General features: G+C 28.5%; 1 protein-coding gene across 3 annotated transcripts; it reads right to left on the bottom strand.

The window, feature by feature from the left end:
• Nucleotides 1-16986, bottom strand: LOC136989760 (transmembrane protein 209). 3 transcript variants are annotated; one of them, XM_067288018.1, is made up of 16 exons: nucleotides 16765-16986; nucleotides 14454-14589; nucleotides 14323-14381; nucleotides 11701-11832; nucleotides 11427-11613; nucleotides 9243-9315; nucleotides 7698-7800; nucleotides 6659-6834; nucleotides 6504-6566; nucleotides 4636-4732; nucleotides 4445-4570; nucleotides 4277-4374; nucleotides 4094-4205; nucleotides 749-846; nucleotides 559-673; nucleotides 1-170 (listed from the first exon to the last, which is right to left on the bottom strand). In XM_067288018.1, exons 2-15 carry the CDS (start codon nucleotides 14585-14587, stop codon nucleotides 596-598), a joined length of 1536 nt encoding a protein of 511 aa, XP_067144119.1. In that variant the 5' UTR covers nucleotides 14588-14589; nucleotides 16765-16986; the 3' UTR covers nucleotides 1-170; nucleotides 559-595. The 3 variants fall into 3 exon arrangements, with proteins under 3 accessions (XP_067144119.1, XP_067144118.1, XP_067144120.1); XM_067288017.1 differs by having other exon boundaries at nucleotides 1-90; nucleotides 600-673; XM_067288019.1 differs by lacking the exon at nucleotides 16765-16986 and having other exon boundaries at nucleotides 1-90; nucleotides 600-673; nucleotides 11701-11755.

Raw genomic sequence — 16986 nt, 5'->3', positions numbered from 1 at the left:
TGATAATTATAAAATTTATGATTTATTTAAATATTCTACAAATCAATAATCCACAAGATATTAACTCCTGATGGACCAAGATTCACTCGCCTTAAAAAGAATGAAAATAATTTGTCAAGTTTTAAATTTATGAAAGCATTATATTAATATAAATAACATTCTTATTTAATCTTAGACAGGGTGCTCAGAAATTCCCGTTACAAACTTCTAGGACTTGTAGAGGGGAGTGAGTACATAATATTTTGATTAGGAACCCAATTCCGTTCTACAACGGTTTCAATTCAGATGTTTAAACTCTTCCACTTCTGCTGAGGGAAAGAGAAAAAATAAAAACAAATGTGCTTAACTGATAAATGGATGTTTCGTTATGATGCCTTTCAAATAGTTACCTAATAATTGCACTGCATCACGTCTAATTCAAATTCCTCAAGCAGAAGTGGAAGAGTTAAACATCTGAATTGAAACAGTACACTTCCAGACACGGGTTCCTAATCAAAATATTATGTACTCACTCCCCTCTACAACTCCTAGAAGTTTGTAATGGGAAATTCCAAACACCCTGTATATGTTCTTTATACAAAAATAAATAATTTACTTACCCTAACATACCACAGAGTTCAGTTTTCACATGAAGAAGAAAAAACAAAATTGCAAAAAACATATTATTTCGACCCTAAACAAAATAGAACAATTAATATATTCTTAAAGCTAAATAAAATATATAAGTTCTCAAGTATTTAGAACAAACTTTAGCAAAATCCCATGTTTCTTCTCCAATAACTACTCTGTAATGTGGTGGGATAACTCTGGATTGGTAAATACATAAAGTATCCTTGTTTATATCCACTAAAATGAAATATTTTTATTAACATTGAATATTAATCCATATTAAAAAACTTTTAATGGAAATGAAAGATAAATTTTAAATATATAAATATCTCAAAATCTAATATTTTATAATAAGCCAAACAATTGCCAAATTAGTAATGGTTAAATAGCCCAATTAATTTGGCAATTGTTTGGATACATTTTAAAACAAAATTTGAAAAAGCATGCACAGCACACTCCTGCTGTATATTGGCTTGCTTTAAAACTCCTGCTTATAAAAATACAAGCTGTCACTTAACATTGTTGATAGGTTCTTAGAAATTGCAATGTTAAGTGAAATTACATACAAAAAAACCAATTTTACTAGACTAATTGACATAATCAAGATATAATTATTCTTACTGGATTGTGCTTGAATGTCCAGCATTTATTTCCCATATCACAGGATCAATAAAGAAATTCAACAATAATAATTTTAAACAATTACAAATGTACTTCTGTCTTTCCTCAATGAATTTAAGTGAGGACTTCTTAAATGTGTATACAGTGGTTGAAAATCTACTAAGTTTAATGCTTACTATAACTGAATGACAAGGTATATACATCTTATTAAAATATCATTTAAATCAGCCTTTAAAGTTATTGAATACTTGAGAATTATAATGTAATGAATATAATTGCCCTCAACTATCTCCTTCAATCTTACTTCAAAGTTTGATATTACATTTTGAAGAACATCTTTTGAAACAGTGAAAATGTAAAACTCAATAAATGATGGAAGTTCTTTCAAAGTCTTTGATTTGGTTCACTCTATTCTTGAGATATCTCAAGAATTCGATTGAAAAATAGGAAAAACCTCAATTCTCTTCCACAGTGCTTTTCATGATGCAAAAAATAGCTGAAATTGAGAGCAATATTGAACATATTGTTATATAAATGAATGATGCTAAATGAATGCTGATTTAAACGATATTTCACTATAATACTCCTTCTTCAAACGTAATAAAGCATTAAACTCCGTAGGTATCTTTTGGATCTTATAAATTTTCTATTATGACTTTTCTAATTAGCCAATTTGGTATATTACATAACTGATCATTTATTTCCAGGAGTATAATTGTTTTGTGGCATTGAATCTATGGTAAACAGAATCTGATTTATGACGGCTTACTTAATGATAGTTTTTCAAGAATCACATAAGTCTTAACTGCAGCTATGATATTGCTTTCTAGTAACTTGTTAAACAATAACACACCCACACCCACCACACACATATATATATAAATGAGTTTTATTTTTAAATAAATTAAAAAACATATTAAAAGTTATATTGAAAACATTAAAATTTATTAAATAAAAAAAATCATATTTCCTGCTAGAATTCCAATTTTCTCTCTTTCCTTTAAAATTTTGACAGAAATAATACTCTTAACAAATTTTTTTTTCCATTTTTGATTCTTTCCAACCTGTGGACACTAACAGACCCATTTTTCTATACCAATCTTGGTTCAGCCAATCCAAAATAAGGTTTGTTGAATGGTAAAAGATGGGCCTTAACATATCCAGGACAGACTGCTCCTGAAAAATTGTTGGGATTGTTTGCCCAGATTTGATCCCTAATTCCCCAGAATGGTAGGATGACATCTTTAGTCTAATCCAGCAACTTCAACCTTTAAATTTCCGGTATAAACGACGAAAATTAACAGAAAAAAACTAACATTTTCGAATCTCCATCGAGATCTTCTTCAGGTTCGTTAATGGAATGTCATGAGAATAGAACTCTTTTGAAGTTCAAAAAATTGAACATCTCCAGCGTGCGATGACGATGCAAAACATAAGATTGATATAATAGACCCAAGTCTACTAACGTAACGTCGCAAAATATCAATGCAGGAAATAAAACCATGTCTACCATCGTGGATTGACCTCCGAGATGTATCGCCACGCGTACGATAAAACGTTGCTGTCTTTGTAATTAATGCATTTCCCCAATTTGGTAGCTCTGTAAATCTCCAGGGTCTCCAATGCCCTAATGTGGTCCGTTTTGAATGACTTCTTAATGAGGGTGGCATTATCGAAGTCCGCTTTTACATCGGGGTCCGTGGCATACGTCGACAGGGCGGTGGTGTGCCTTTTTTTGGCAACGTCATTCTTATGCTCAGAAACCCTTTTTTGGAGGGATCTCTTGGTAGAACCAATATATACTAGGTCCCTTTGGAATCTGTGGTCTCTTAACAAGATACTATAAATGCCTGGTGCCCTTAAAATGCTCGGTTTGTCCTTGGCGTTTCTGAGAAGCGAATAGATAGATGGCGTTATCATCTTTAATGCCATAATAATCTAACTATTAATAGACTGATAAAAAAGTAATTTAATATTTGTCTATTATAAAATAAATACTATATTACTTATATAATAATATTAATTACTTAAGCCATATCATCTTTCATTAAATTGTACCTAGAAAGATTGATTAAAACTTTATTATACAAATGAAACATTTTCAACAGAAAAAACAATAAAAAAGAAATCTATTTTTCAGTGGCGTGCTGTTCATGGAAGATGTGAAAGCACCGCTTTCCCTGTATTTTCTAAAATATAAATACATATTGTGCAATCATTTTCATATTTTATTGTACTTTGAATTAATTAAAATTAATATTTTATTATAACTGCATTATGTATCTTATTACAAATTTCTATACATGTGAAAAATAATGATAAAATTGCCATTGTATATTCTAATATAAATTTGTATATGCATGCAAAATCTCAATGGAAGTGCTGTATTGTTGAATATGGGACAACTTCCATGGTGAAAATATTTGAATCGTGTAAAACAGCCAGATTGCAGGCATTTGCGCATGCGCTTTACAGTGCACCAACCTCATGTGGTTTAGCTCATAGATGCTACACTCCAAAATATTGTATAATGCTTTCAATGATTCCATCTAGGCTGGCACAGCTTCGCTATCTTCAAATGTCACGGCATACCACTGCTACTTTTATACTTTAAAATAAGTTAAAGAATGTCAGGAAAGTATTTCAGAGGGGCAAGATGGATTTGACAAGTATAAATGTTGGTTTTTCTTTCACCAAAAGTCATAAATTAATTACAAACTTCTTACTCTGCAGAGTACAAAGTTTCTACTTCATTTATGGCTTTTGGAGAGATCTCTCTGTTTGGTCTCTGATTAAGAACAATTTTATAAAGTAGAAAGACCCAAAAAACATTTTGAATAATAAAACTTGTAAAAGAAATTACATTTATCAGGTGTTTTCTTAAAATACTGAGAGGTAAAAGTCTTGCCATCAGGATAATGTGGGTCTGGAGGAAGACGAGAATCCATATAGGTGCACAGAACATGCATTACAATCTAAAAAAAGTAACAAATATTTTAATAACAATGTCATAAAAATAAAGCTTTATATTTAATGAATTATTCACAGCACAATCTGTTGGTAAATGGTCACTCCAGGGTTTTCCTTTAAAACTTCCTCCACCATTCCAATGAAATTCACTCATGCATCCACTTCTAGCCAATTCTATAAACACAATAAGAAAACAGTTTATAAAATTAACCAAAAATACTTTTATATATATAAAAAAGCATACCTTTTAATCTATGAAATAAATATTCTTGATTGCTAGTGATATCTAAATAAGGCAACAAGCCATTCAATGTCGGTAAATGTTGGCTTTTTGTCAGAGCAACTTGACGCAATGTTGTTAGACTCACCTCTGAAAATAAATACACTCTGTAATTGCAAGTATCAAATTTTTCAAATTTAAAATAAAATTTTTACCTCCAATTTGCAGTTCTGCTGAACCAAGTCTCCTTAAATCATCATTAATTACTTCAATTTCACTAATTAGCTTTACCAATATTGTTTGACTAATCCACTGAAATTATAATTAATTTTTATTTATTAAAAAAATAAGTAAAATAACTTCAAAAACAAGAAATAAAACCATAGCTGATTTAATAGAGGAAGCAGTTTAATTTCCATTAATTGTTTTTGTGTAACTTATAGCAATATTTTCAAGCAAAGAGAATATAAATATTCTCATCTAGCTTTAGACAACTATGATATTAAAGTAGTACAACAATAGTTTAACAATATAGAAAAATATGCAAATCCTTTATTGAAAAAGAGCTGCTGACATAATCAAACATTTAACAATCTTCATAAAATAATTTTATTTTTTATATTTAAATTTATTCTATACATTTGCAAAACTATAAACCTTTATGCAAAAAAAAAAAAAAAAAACATCATTATGTGCAGCATTATAAATAATATATAACAAAGTATATTTTGTTTTACAAAGCTAAAAAGAAACATTACTTGATTTCAATTAATTTGCAATAAATAACTATGAACCTCATTGGCTTTACGAACTAGAATTACAGATTCATCACACACATTTTTGATTTTTAATTCAATAAACACAAAATTTCCTGAAATGCATTTAGGCCTGTTCAAAAGCCCTCTTTAGCCGGGTAACATATACATACATACATTTGACACTATAGTATTATAAATAAACATCTATAAAAGAATCTGACAGTAAAAAATTCATAAAAACTGACAATTACCATACATTTTTACCACATTCAAGGACAATGCAAAACATCCATAAAAAATTTATTTCAAATGTATAAAACACTACAATCATACTCATAAGTCAATTTTATACTTTGTATATGTTCAGTTCTTGATTGCATTTTTATTTTGGTGAATTCTTGTCTCCTGTAAATGTAATACACCAATTAATTGAAACTATCATCTTTTTAGTTGAACTGTATCTTGACCATATTACTTAAATTATGTACATTTATTTCATTAAACTATATGGAATTAACATTACTTACGATTACGATTATATGATACTTAAATATAAAATAATATTCAAAAGGTAAGGTCAGTCGCATCATCTAACCACGACTCGTAAAAAGATTAATCCCATCACATGACTATTTATAGGAACATGCTATCTACTGTTTAAATCTTTTTATAAGTGATGTTTTTTCTTTGACAATCAAGTTGTGCATTTTGAATTCATGCCAAAAGAGGCTATAATTGATGTGCAGATTGTCAAACTCTGAAGAAGCTAAGAAATGTGATTAAAGATTGTTAGCCAGGAAAATTGTCAAAAGGTATTGTGCTTTTGCATGACAATGCTTCATTCAGTAGGCATCATAAAGGCTCTACTGAAAAATTCAAATGGGTGAGAACATCTTCCCTACAGCTCAGACCATGCACATTGTGATTTCTGTGTTTGGCCCCATGAAAAAGGATTTTTTTGAATTGCTGATACAAGTCTGATAAAGATGTCACAAATATGACATGAGAATAGTTATTGCATGTTGGACAGAAATATTCCAAGAAGGAATTCATGCCAAACTCCAATAAATGTTTAAACAAATTTGATGATTATGTCAAAAAGTACTGATTGGATTGTACAGTACATTCATACATAAAAATTTTGAACCAGCATGTTTCACACTTGTATTTTTGGTATGAGTGCAACTTACTTTTTGATTCTCCCTCTTACAACAACAGTTAATTAATCATTTAATAATTAATAAGAATTTATTTAAATAACTCTGATTTAAAATAAAGAATGCAATGGAACTTTCTTCTCTTATAATAAAATGTATACAACATACCTTTCTCAAATTTGCAACCAAGATGGTTAATTGGTCTTCAGAAATCTTCAATTTACTCCACATCTGATTTGTAAAATTACAATAAATTAAAAAAAAAAAAAAAAATCAAAATTACAAATAAAATCTAAAGACATGTTAAATTAATGGATATTTACTCCATCTCCAGATTGAGTTGCCGAAGAATCTGGATCACTATCATGAATGGTAGAAGACTGTGGTGATCGTGTGGCTGGTTGATACTGGTATTTACGTAAAATAGGAGTAAAAGGCATGGAAGAATGTGGATAATTCCAAAATGATGATATATTCCCAGAACTACCTTCTGACTGACCTATTTAAATGAGAAAATAAATTTAATGTATGTGTGAAATTCCTGCAGTTTTCAACAATCTTTCAATGTCAAATGATCATGGCACAAGCCATGAACAATCCCAATTAAATTTCAACACACCTTTGTGAAAGATGTTACTTTATGTGGATTTGAATAGGGAGTGACTATGGCTGAACAGTTTAATGTGGGAAAAAGGATTCATTTATTATTAAATGTATTTAAAAATTTCAGTTATGTCATGCAGAAAGGAGGATAAATAGTCTGACATTAGATATTTTCAATTTATCTTTGGCAATCACAAACAGGTAATAATCATACTGTAGTATAAACTGTCATCAGGATTTTACTTTTGGAGCATCCAAACAGAATAGAAAGACCAGTCAATTAAAGCATTAACCAAACTCACGTCAAATGATTGTCTTAGATGACAAGTAGTCAATCTTCTTATGGAAATATATCCAATGTGTATGTATTTTGTTGAGGCTAATGTTAACCATTAGCTGTTACACTACACTTTTTCTACGGCTGTGACTGAATTCACTGCCAGGATCTCAAACAAGCATTGAGATTTTAATCTGACAACTTATCGGTTAATTTATTTAAATACACAAATTATAAATAAAAATCTAATATTTCTTTTGCATCTTGTCCAACAATTTAAGAATTCGTATTTTTAAGCACTGACATGATATTTTTGGACTTCTTGTTCATTTACATTAATAGAAACGTCAATAAATTTACCAAAACATTGTATGTATATAGATGATGATCATTAAATAATGCACTGTATAATAAGAATTTAAACTAATTTTTTTTAACTTAAAAAAAATTATGAAATAAAACAATAATATAATTTAACTTACCAGATGATGAAAGTGTAGAATCCCATCTGTTTCTCAACCTGCTATTTTCGTTAATTGCATTGTAAGAAGGAAAAGCAGATATATTTGGTGATGTATTCTGAAACTACATAATTTACATTTTTAATGCTATTTAAATTTATATTAAAAACAATAATTTTGACTCAGCTAGAAATATACACATTAAACTGTTAACCATTTTCTTGTTTATATTATGTTTAATTAACATGTTGTCTGCCATGAATTACATGTGTAAAACTTCTGAAGGAGCCATTTATAACATGGGTGGAATAAACAGAAGTTGGCTTAAATCAGAGTATATAATATAGCTGCAATACATTTAATGTAATATTCTATTGGTTTTAAACCATCACCTGTATTTAAGTTCAACTAATGTTTTTGTGGTGCAGAATAATAATTAAATTTGCATATTAAAAAAAATATTACTGTGAAGCAATGATGATAATAGCCAATAATCTAAATCAGAAGCCAAAAAAGTGTTTATAAATTTATTTTGATGATAACAGCAATAAATTTTTTACAGAATAATTGCACAAATACAGAGAAACAATTAACCTAAAATACTATACAATATCGTAAGAAATAGACATAGTTCATTGACCAGTAAGACAAAATTGAACCTGTTTTATTACAACTCATCTACAACAAAGTCCAAGAAATTTTCTTATTTTACCAACAGAAATAGGTTTCTATTTAAGATATCTTAATTTTGATGTTTATTTCATTTGAATCTTACTAATATAGTGATCTGCATATCTGTTTCATTATTCAAAAATTTCCATCAGAAAGGCACAGAAATATCTTCATTATCAGGCAAAAATTTTGGTTCACCAAAATCTTAATCATCTGACCCAAATAGCAAGCTACCGACATTCTTTTCATTTTGCAATTTATTACATCTTCATTTTAAACAGTATCTATTCTACCATAATGAGAATATCTCAATTAACTCAATTAAAAAAGTTGCCAAATAAACGAAAATTAAATTTTATTTATATTGATATATTTATTTATTATTATAAAATTACTATTATACATAAAAAATAGTGAAAAAAAAAGAGAGTTCTATTCACAAGTTAAATTTATGCAAAAATGAAATGGTAGTGCTGTAGGAAATTTCATTAAAAATAACATGGTAGTCTACATGTTAAAATTTATTAATCCAGTATAGGTAAATGATCAATAGTTTAAAAATTTAACTAGAATGCTTTTATCTAAATTAAAAGCAATTTAACATGTTCACTGCCCCACAGGACATGATGTTCCTAGCTATATATCAAAAATATTTATTATGTCTCGTCTACTTATGACATATATGTTAAAAATGTCAAGAAAATTATATAATATATTCTTAGAAGTGTAAAAAAAATAAATAAATAATTTTTCTTGAAAACAAATAGTAAAATTTTTCAAGTGGAAACAGTAAGCTTTTACAATGCTTATCAGAGGTTTTGGCATTTGCAGTGTTGCAGTTTGGACTGCTAGTGAATGCCTTAATTGGACACATCAAATAAATTTTAATCTCACCTGATATGGAGATGGAAAACTGGTATACATCCACGAATTACTTGGAACACTTGCATTTGGACTTGTCATCCCACTAAAACAGTCATAATCCATTACTTTACAAACAGAAATGATTCAATTAAAAAAACTGTGTGCAGATTATTGTAAGAAATTGAAATTAATGTACAATATATCTATCATATAAAAAAAATCAAATTGCAAATAAGTATATATAATTTTGATAAAATTTATAACAAAAAATTCAATTTACAATTTCAATTTCAACAAACTTTTTTTTTTTTTCAAACTGTTCAAGGCACCAAATGATTAATTTTTGATGCATCCTATTTTAAGGCATATAAGATGCAACTTTTATCCAAAAACAAGTTAAAATAATCACCCTGAATATTATACATAAAGTTGTGATTTCCCATAGGCTAATGAATTATCCAAAATGCACATATGAAAATACCAATATTCAAAGTTACTGGGTATTTTAATTGTAAAACTGTTTTTGCTATAGATAAGCAGCTTTTTTATACATTAATTAGAATATTTTAATTGTAAATGACTTCTTTTAAACTTCTCTTTTTCTCTAATAAATAAAAGTGTGCAATACAATTATATTCTAGAGCAATTATTATTGACATATGATCTTACATACGTAGAAATTTGTTACTTTTGGCTAATTTTGATACAAAACAATGGACATATTTTTCGGTAAAGTAACTTTAGTTCAGTTGGATAAACAAGTCAATGACTTAGCCCAATTCATTTAAAATTAACTGTATCATTGGCTTGTTTATCCAGCTGTATTAAAAAGCCCTTCACAAGGCAACAAGTCCATTATCTTTCAAGAAATGTCAATAAATTTGATGATAATTTTATAATAGCAGAAAAATAAAAATCTTCATAAATTGATGTTAAAAAATTTCGTATAAATATTAAAAAAGTATTGCATTTCATTATTATATTTAAGTCAATTTTAAAATGAAATCTCATTTTCTTATAACAATATGAAATTGCTTAATGATAATTGATTAAAAAAAAGTGAATAACATTGTGTAAATATTTATTATTCCTTATAATTACATAATCTTCTTAACTAACTTCAAGTCTTATTTATCAAAGTTATTGTTTAGGATTATTGTTTATTGTTTAAAATTAAAATAAATATTTATTTCATATTTCAAAAAATACATTCTAACTAACATACACCCTGTGAAATTCTGTAACAAACTGCTTATGAATAACTAATTGCAAAATCTTTAATCCATGTTCTATGAAGCTCTTAAAATTATAACTATAAATTTTATATAAATGCACAATTTGCTTCTCAGTAAAACAGTGATTTCTGATTTATTTTTCTAATGGTTTACCTACTAACCAGTTGAACTACCTTTCTAGAAGCACAAAGACTTATAATTTAAAAAGAAATCCAATGATTTTTAAGCATCTTTAGAAAACCTTACAAATGATAAAGAATCTATGATCACTTTAAATAAGTGAAATTTATAAAATTTCTTTTACATCTATAAAACAGCAAAGGTGACAAGAAAACCATTATAATGTCTACCAATAACATTCAACTTAAAAAACATGCAGGAAAAACTGAAAATATAGTAATTCTTTGACCAGGATCTCACTTATTTTCTGGAAAAACTCTTAATTACACATTGGAATGAATTTCCATATAACTGACACTCTGGATTTATAAGAGGCATCTATAATATACTTTTCAATTCCAGGAATTCTAAATATTTTCCTATGTAATAGAAATGGTTCATTCTATGCTCTTCAAATATATTTCATATAATTACCCTGTATATAGTATTTACTGTGATAATATTATAATTAATATCCTAACTCATATTAGGATATTTACAAAATTGATATATTTACAAAATTGATCATTTCTGTATAACATTGCTAATGAGGTTTTTATATTCACAATTACATCCATGCTAATGGAGTTTTATCTGAAACATTACGTCAGAATTTCTGATAATCAGTCAAATAACTTGGAAGTGCTTAAACACTCTTTTCTTGTGTATTTTTATATTTCTGTAATGTTATGTTTCCATTAAAGCACTGTTTATTAGTTCTTAACTTTATAGAGTTGTTAACTTGTTTTAATATACTTTTTTAATACTGTTCACAATTTAATTTTTATAATTTAACAAATAAAATAATTTAAAACTTTACCTAGAATTTGTCCAATTATTTCCTAAATGATCCAATGAAGAATTAAGTGAAGAAAATGAAGACGAATTTGACAAATGAGATACATAATTAGCTGATGGTAAAACAAAATTTGGCATGACAGCTGAAACTTTAGATTTTGGGCTTGAGGTACGATTAAATTCTGTTGATGCATACTTGAAACCAATATCTGAAATTCAAATGTATAGATATTTAATTGTTTATTTTACACAAATTAATATTTTTTAGTGAAACTGTTCGTTATATGAGTCATTACCATTATCTTTAATCTTAAATAATTTTCTGTAAACTGGAGTCAGTTCCAGAGGACTCTGTCCAATAGTTGGCCAAACATACAAGTAAGCATTGTAAAGACCATTTAATGTAAAAATACATGCAATAATAACTTCTGAAAAAAATTATTTAATAAACTATAATTAGAATGTTATAACAACTTAATTTCCTCATTATTAATAATAAACTTAATAGTAAAACCAATATAAAAAAAAACTATCAGACTACACAAAGTGATATAAATCACAAGATTTTTTTAGATATGGACCACATATATAATGGATATCCTATAAAATTGGAATGAAGCTGAAAAATTCATATCTGCCTGTGCCATTTCTGATTAGACATGCTTAGGTAAAAAACATACTTATCATTGTTTTATACATAGCCTACATGAGTAGTATATTATACAGTGGAACCTAGCTTAACTAGCATAATTTTTCCCAGAATCTTACTCGTAATGTGAAATACTCGTTAAGAGAGACAATTTTTCCCATATAAATTCATGTAAAATATAATAATGCATTCAATGTTGAAATAATACTCAAATATTTTATGTATAATGCTTATTCAAAGAAAATTATACAATATACATTGTTAAGGAGCATGAGTCACCATCATCTTTTCTTCTAGCACAGAATGAACCAACCTGAAATGCGAATTCAATTTGCAGAAAAAAAAATCACAGATAATATGTCTGATAAACATGCCAAACGATATGCCTAATTCTTGGACTACATGAAGGCTATAATTAAATATTAGAAATTAATTAATTTGACTAGACATAGGCAGTTATGCTACTATCTCGTATTAAATTTAATAATTATAAATAATTAATTTTTTTTAATTCAGTCATTTCTGGAATTGGTCATTAAATTTAATACTAGATGGTAGCATAACTGCCTACCTCTAGTCAAATTAAATAATTTCTAATATTAAATTATAATCTTCACATAGCCCAAGAATTTGGCATATCGTTTGGCATGTTTATTATATAACAGGTTGTGGTTGTTGATGTTTATATATAATATGTCTGAATACAAGTTTGGAAAAATGTATGATCACAAGCAACACTAAGATGTTAGCAGCTTGCTCTTATCAATTTCAATGTTTTCTGCACTCATTGCCAATGCTGAGGACTGCACGAACTTAACAATATTTAATTCCTCCCATTTTACTACGGTGCCTCAGCCTGATCCATCTGAGATAATACTGTGGCGTTGGATCTCTTACTGACATTGTATTTGTGCTCTCTCAGTCTGACTCCCAAATTTCTTGTAGTAACACAAATATAATTTTTCTTGATGCCTAATTCCATGTTTTCATATAGAATCTTGTACACTCTCGCTCTTTCTTCTTTATCAATGTTGACCTTGTCATTCCTTAATATCTTATACAGGTTAGGAGCTCTCTTGAAAATTAATTTGGACTTTTTGCAGTCTGAAATTTCTCTCATGATGGCTTTCTTACTTCTATCGTAAGTGAACTTTGTGATTTTACCAATATCAACACACGGAACCTTTGCTGTGCTTATTTTGTAGCTTCTGATCAGTGCTGTAATCGTATCTGTTCTGTATCCTAGTGTTCTGGCAATCTGTAATATTCTATTGATTTCCTTCTGCCTATCAGCTACACTACTGCAATAGAAAAAGGCTCTTCTAATGAGAGCTCAGAAAGCAGCCAGTTTATATTGGTAAGAATCATTCGAATGTAAAGTGGGCTATGCGTCAGTTTGACGTACACACTGATGACCAAATGTCCTTCCTTGAATTCAATATCTATGTCTAAAAAAATGTATCTGTGAGGAACCTTTCTGTTCAATCTTCAACCTGACATGCAAGTCAGAACACTCCTTCAGCTGATAACCTCATGCCACACCAGTAGAGCAATTAATCATATTGGGTTTCTCTCATTCAGACATCCTCCTGTAGCCAGGCTCCAAGCAACTTCCATCTCCAAAGATAAAAGAACTCTTAAGTACAAACATTTCAAATATGACAAAAAGTAAAGTCAGCAATGAATTCAACAATGCATTCAACAAAAAATTCCCAAATTTTTCGATGACAAACTCTGTAAATTTGTGACACAATGACAGAAATATATTGATGTTAGGGGATATTACTGTATGTGGAAAAGTAACTATGTAGTCTTGTAAATGAGTTAAATAGTAAAGCTACATTCCCAGTTTTGTTTCATTAATTTATGTTGACCCATTGCTATTTTATTAAATTAGGACAAAACTTTTTAGCTTGCTCTTGTATATAAATAATGTTATTTTTGGAAATTATTGTACCATATAATTCACTGCTTTTACAATTGATATAACTTTCCTATTATGATAAACATTTAATACATATATAATATTTATTTTATCTTTGTGTAATATTGTACTGTTTAAAGTATGTTTTCAAAAATGGAATCACAATTTTTTACAGTGATCTATCAGGAAATCAAAATTTGATTTATGATGCTTGTTTAATGTCAGTCTGCCACTAAAATGAATAAGGAAAAACAATATTAAAATTTATAATTAAAACTAGTTGGATTCTAGTGACTTCAAATTAATAAATTAAACATATTTATTACAGAACAAAATAAAACTTACCAATATACCATATAACTGGTGGGTTTCCTGGCAAGCATCGTGAAATAGAACCATGATTACTGAAAAGGAAAGAAATGAAACTATAAATACTTTTAAAATTTATAATTTATTGAAATAAAAATAATACTTACATATCAAGGCAGAACAGAGTAGCAATGGTAAAATTGATCAAAGCCCACGGTAAAGCCCATTTTGACTTTGCAACAGCAATTTTTCTTTGGAGAATGTCTTCAACTACAGTATGTTGCCATCTACTGTTAGTCATGTCTAATTATAAATAAAACTTAATTTAATATTAATGTAATCTATATATATATATATATATATAAACAAGCTTGTACTATTAATTAGTATATAAAAATTACAGGAGAACCTTGCTTTATGACCATTTCCTTTACAATTCTCACTTTAATGAATGCTATAAATGATTTTCTAGGATCCATTTAGATCATAAAGAATTTACTTGTCATGTCAATTTTTCAGCCTGTTGTGAATATTATAAAATAATTGGAGTTTAATGCAAAAATTTTGTCTCTGAAATTATATTAACCTTATTTATTTAAAATGATAGAACTCTAAAAGTTTTTTAAATGACAGACATTTCAACTCCATTATAGCATGTATGACAACTAAGTTCAACTAGTTTATGCTATTTATAACTTTATATAGCAAACCCTCACTTAACATTGTGGATAGGTTCTTGGAAACTATGACATTAAGTGAAATGACATACAGTTGAATCCATGTATCTCAAATCTCATTGGAACAAGAAAAAGTTCAAGATAAACAAGTTTTCAGATATAGAGATTCATTGGAGATATGGTATTTTATTAATACAATAGCAAGTACAGTACACTCATGTATAAGGTATAAATAAAACATTTTTGATGTTCCTTAACAGAAATAAACTCTGACTTTCTTCAACCAATAAGTTGCAAGCCAAAGCCAATCAGAGAAAAGCAGCAATATTAAAACTATGTCCTGTGTTGAGAGATGTTCCTCAACTACAGTTTATACCAGACATGGGCAAATGCGGCTCTTGCCGAAAGTGTTAATTTCTGTTTTTTATTATTATTTTTACAATTTTATTTTTATAATTTTGTGAAAATATGTTTATTAAAAAAATTCAATATTTGTTTTATATTATATTTATGTTATATAATAAAATCGTGCGCCTTACCATACTATCCATCACGACAGTACAGAACTGCAGTTCCCATGCATTTTGCAAAACCTACATTTCGGCTCCCACTGAACTCTTGCTTGCCCACCCTTGATTTATATTATCAAAATGTAGTTGCCAAGTTCCGAATTTGTAATCGATACTTTGGTCCATAATTTGAGTTATAGAGGTTCTGGGAGAAAATTACGAGATAAACCCTCACTGTTAGTTATACATAGTTATACATTGAATTTAGGGTATGACTATGCAGACGTAAACAAGTGAATTTTCCAAGCAAATGAAAATATGTGGTGAGAAGTGGCAAGACACAATAAATATCAAACCCTGTCAGATATGTGCAAGAACCAGAAATTTGCTCATGCCAGCAAGATTTCTCGCTTTTAGCTTGTGCATGTTTTTCTTTGTGAGAACTATATCGCTCGCTACTAAATTTGCATCTGCATAGTCACACCCATAGGCTGAAAATGCAGAGAAAATTTTGAGATAAAGAGGTTTTCAAGATTAACATGTTTGAGACAGACAGTTTCAACAGTATAACAAAACCAATTTTACAACAGACTAAATTATATAAACAATATGTGATTTAGTTAATACTCTAATTGGATCACATTTGCAACCTCCAGCATTTATTTCAAACAACAGAGAATCAATTCTACCATTTATAACGCGAATTCAGCAATAATAATTTCAGAATATTAATAATTGTTAACGATTACAGATGCACTTGTATCTTTCCTCAACAATGTTGTTATAAAATGACATTTTAAGTTAGGATTTGCTGTAGTCTATCAAAATAGTGACCATATTGTAAAGTATGTCTCCTCGCAGAATAACGAAGATTCGAATCTGATTTAGACTCCCATAATAATTATCGTGGAATATATTCACTAAGGCAAACAATGCTCATTCTTTTTGTGGTTTGAGTTTTTACGAATGCTTATTTAGCATTGTTTTACCCAGTCAAAACTGATGGAACTAATTTACCACTTAGTACTCTCTCATCATTTAATGAAACAATTCCGGAAAATTTGCAGATTAAATTATATATCTTCTTCATTCATGAATTATAAACATTACCACACATCTCTTGTTAATCCTTCGTAGATCGTACCATCCTGTAATTAACAAGATCGTTCATTGTTTGCGAAATTTTTACGTCAATTTGACGTCATTCCGATAATTTCCTAATACGAAAGCGTAAATACGACGTCATATTGACGTAAACCATTGTAACAAAAACACATCTCTAAATTACTTACCTCTTATATAACACACGTGTTCAATACTCTATTTAAAAGTCATCCATATTACGATTCGTTAAAAATATTTTAAAAATTAAATGATGAAAAATAATAACCCCATAAAAGATGCCGTTACTTGGATAGTAGTTTATTTAATAATGATTAATAAAACAACGATGCAATTGTAAGAAAATTCAAACCGCAACTCAAAGACCGCTCCTTCTGCGGCACGGCGCAGAA

The sequence above is a fragment of the Centruroides vittatus genome, unplaced genomic scaffold (assembly GCF_030686945.1).
Source record: "Centruroides vittatus isolate TY-2023 unplaced genomic scaffold, ASM3068694v2 scaffold_769, whole genome shotgun sequence".
NCBI lineage: Eukaryota > Metazoa > Arthropoda > Arachnida > Scorpiones > Buthidae > Centruroides > Centruroides vittatus.
The sequence above is the reverse complement of the archived record's forward strand: the minus strand, read 5'-3'. Positions and strand labels throughout refer to the sequence as shown.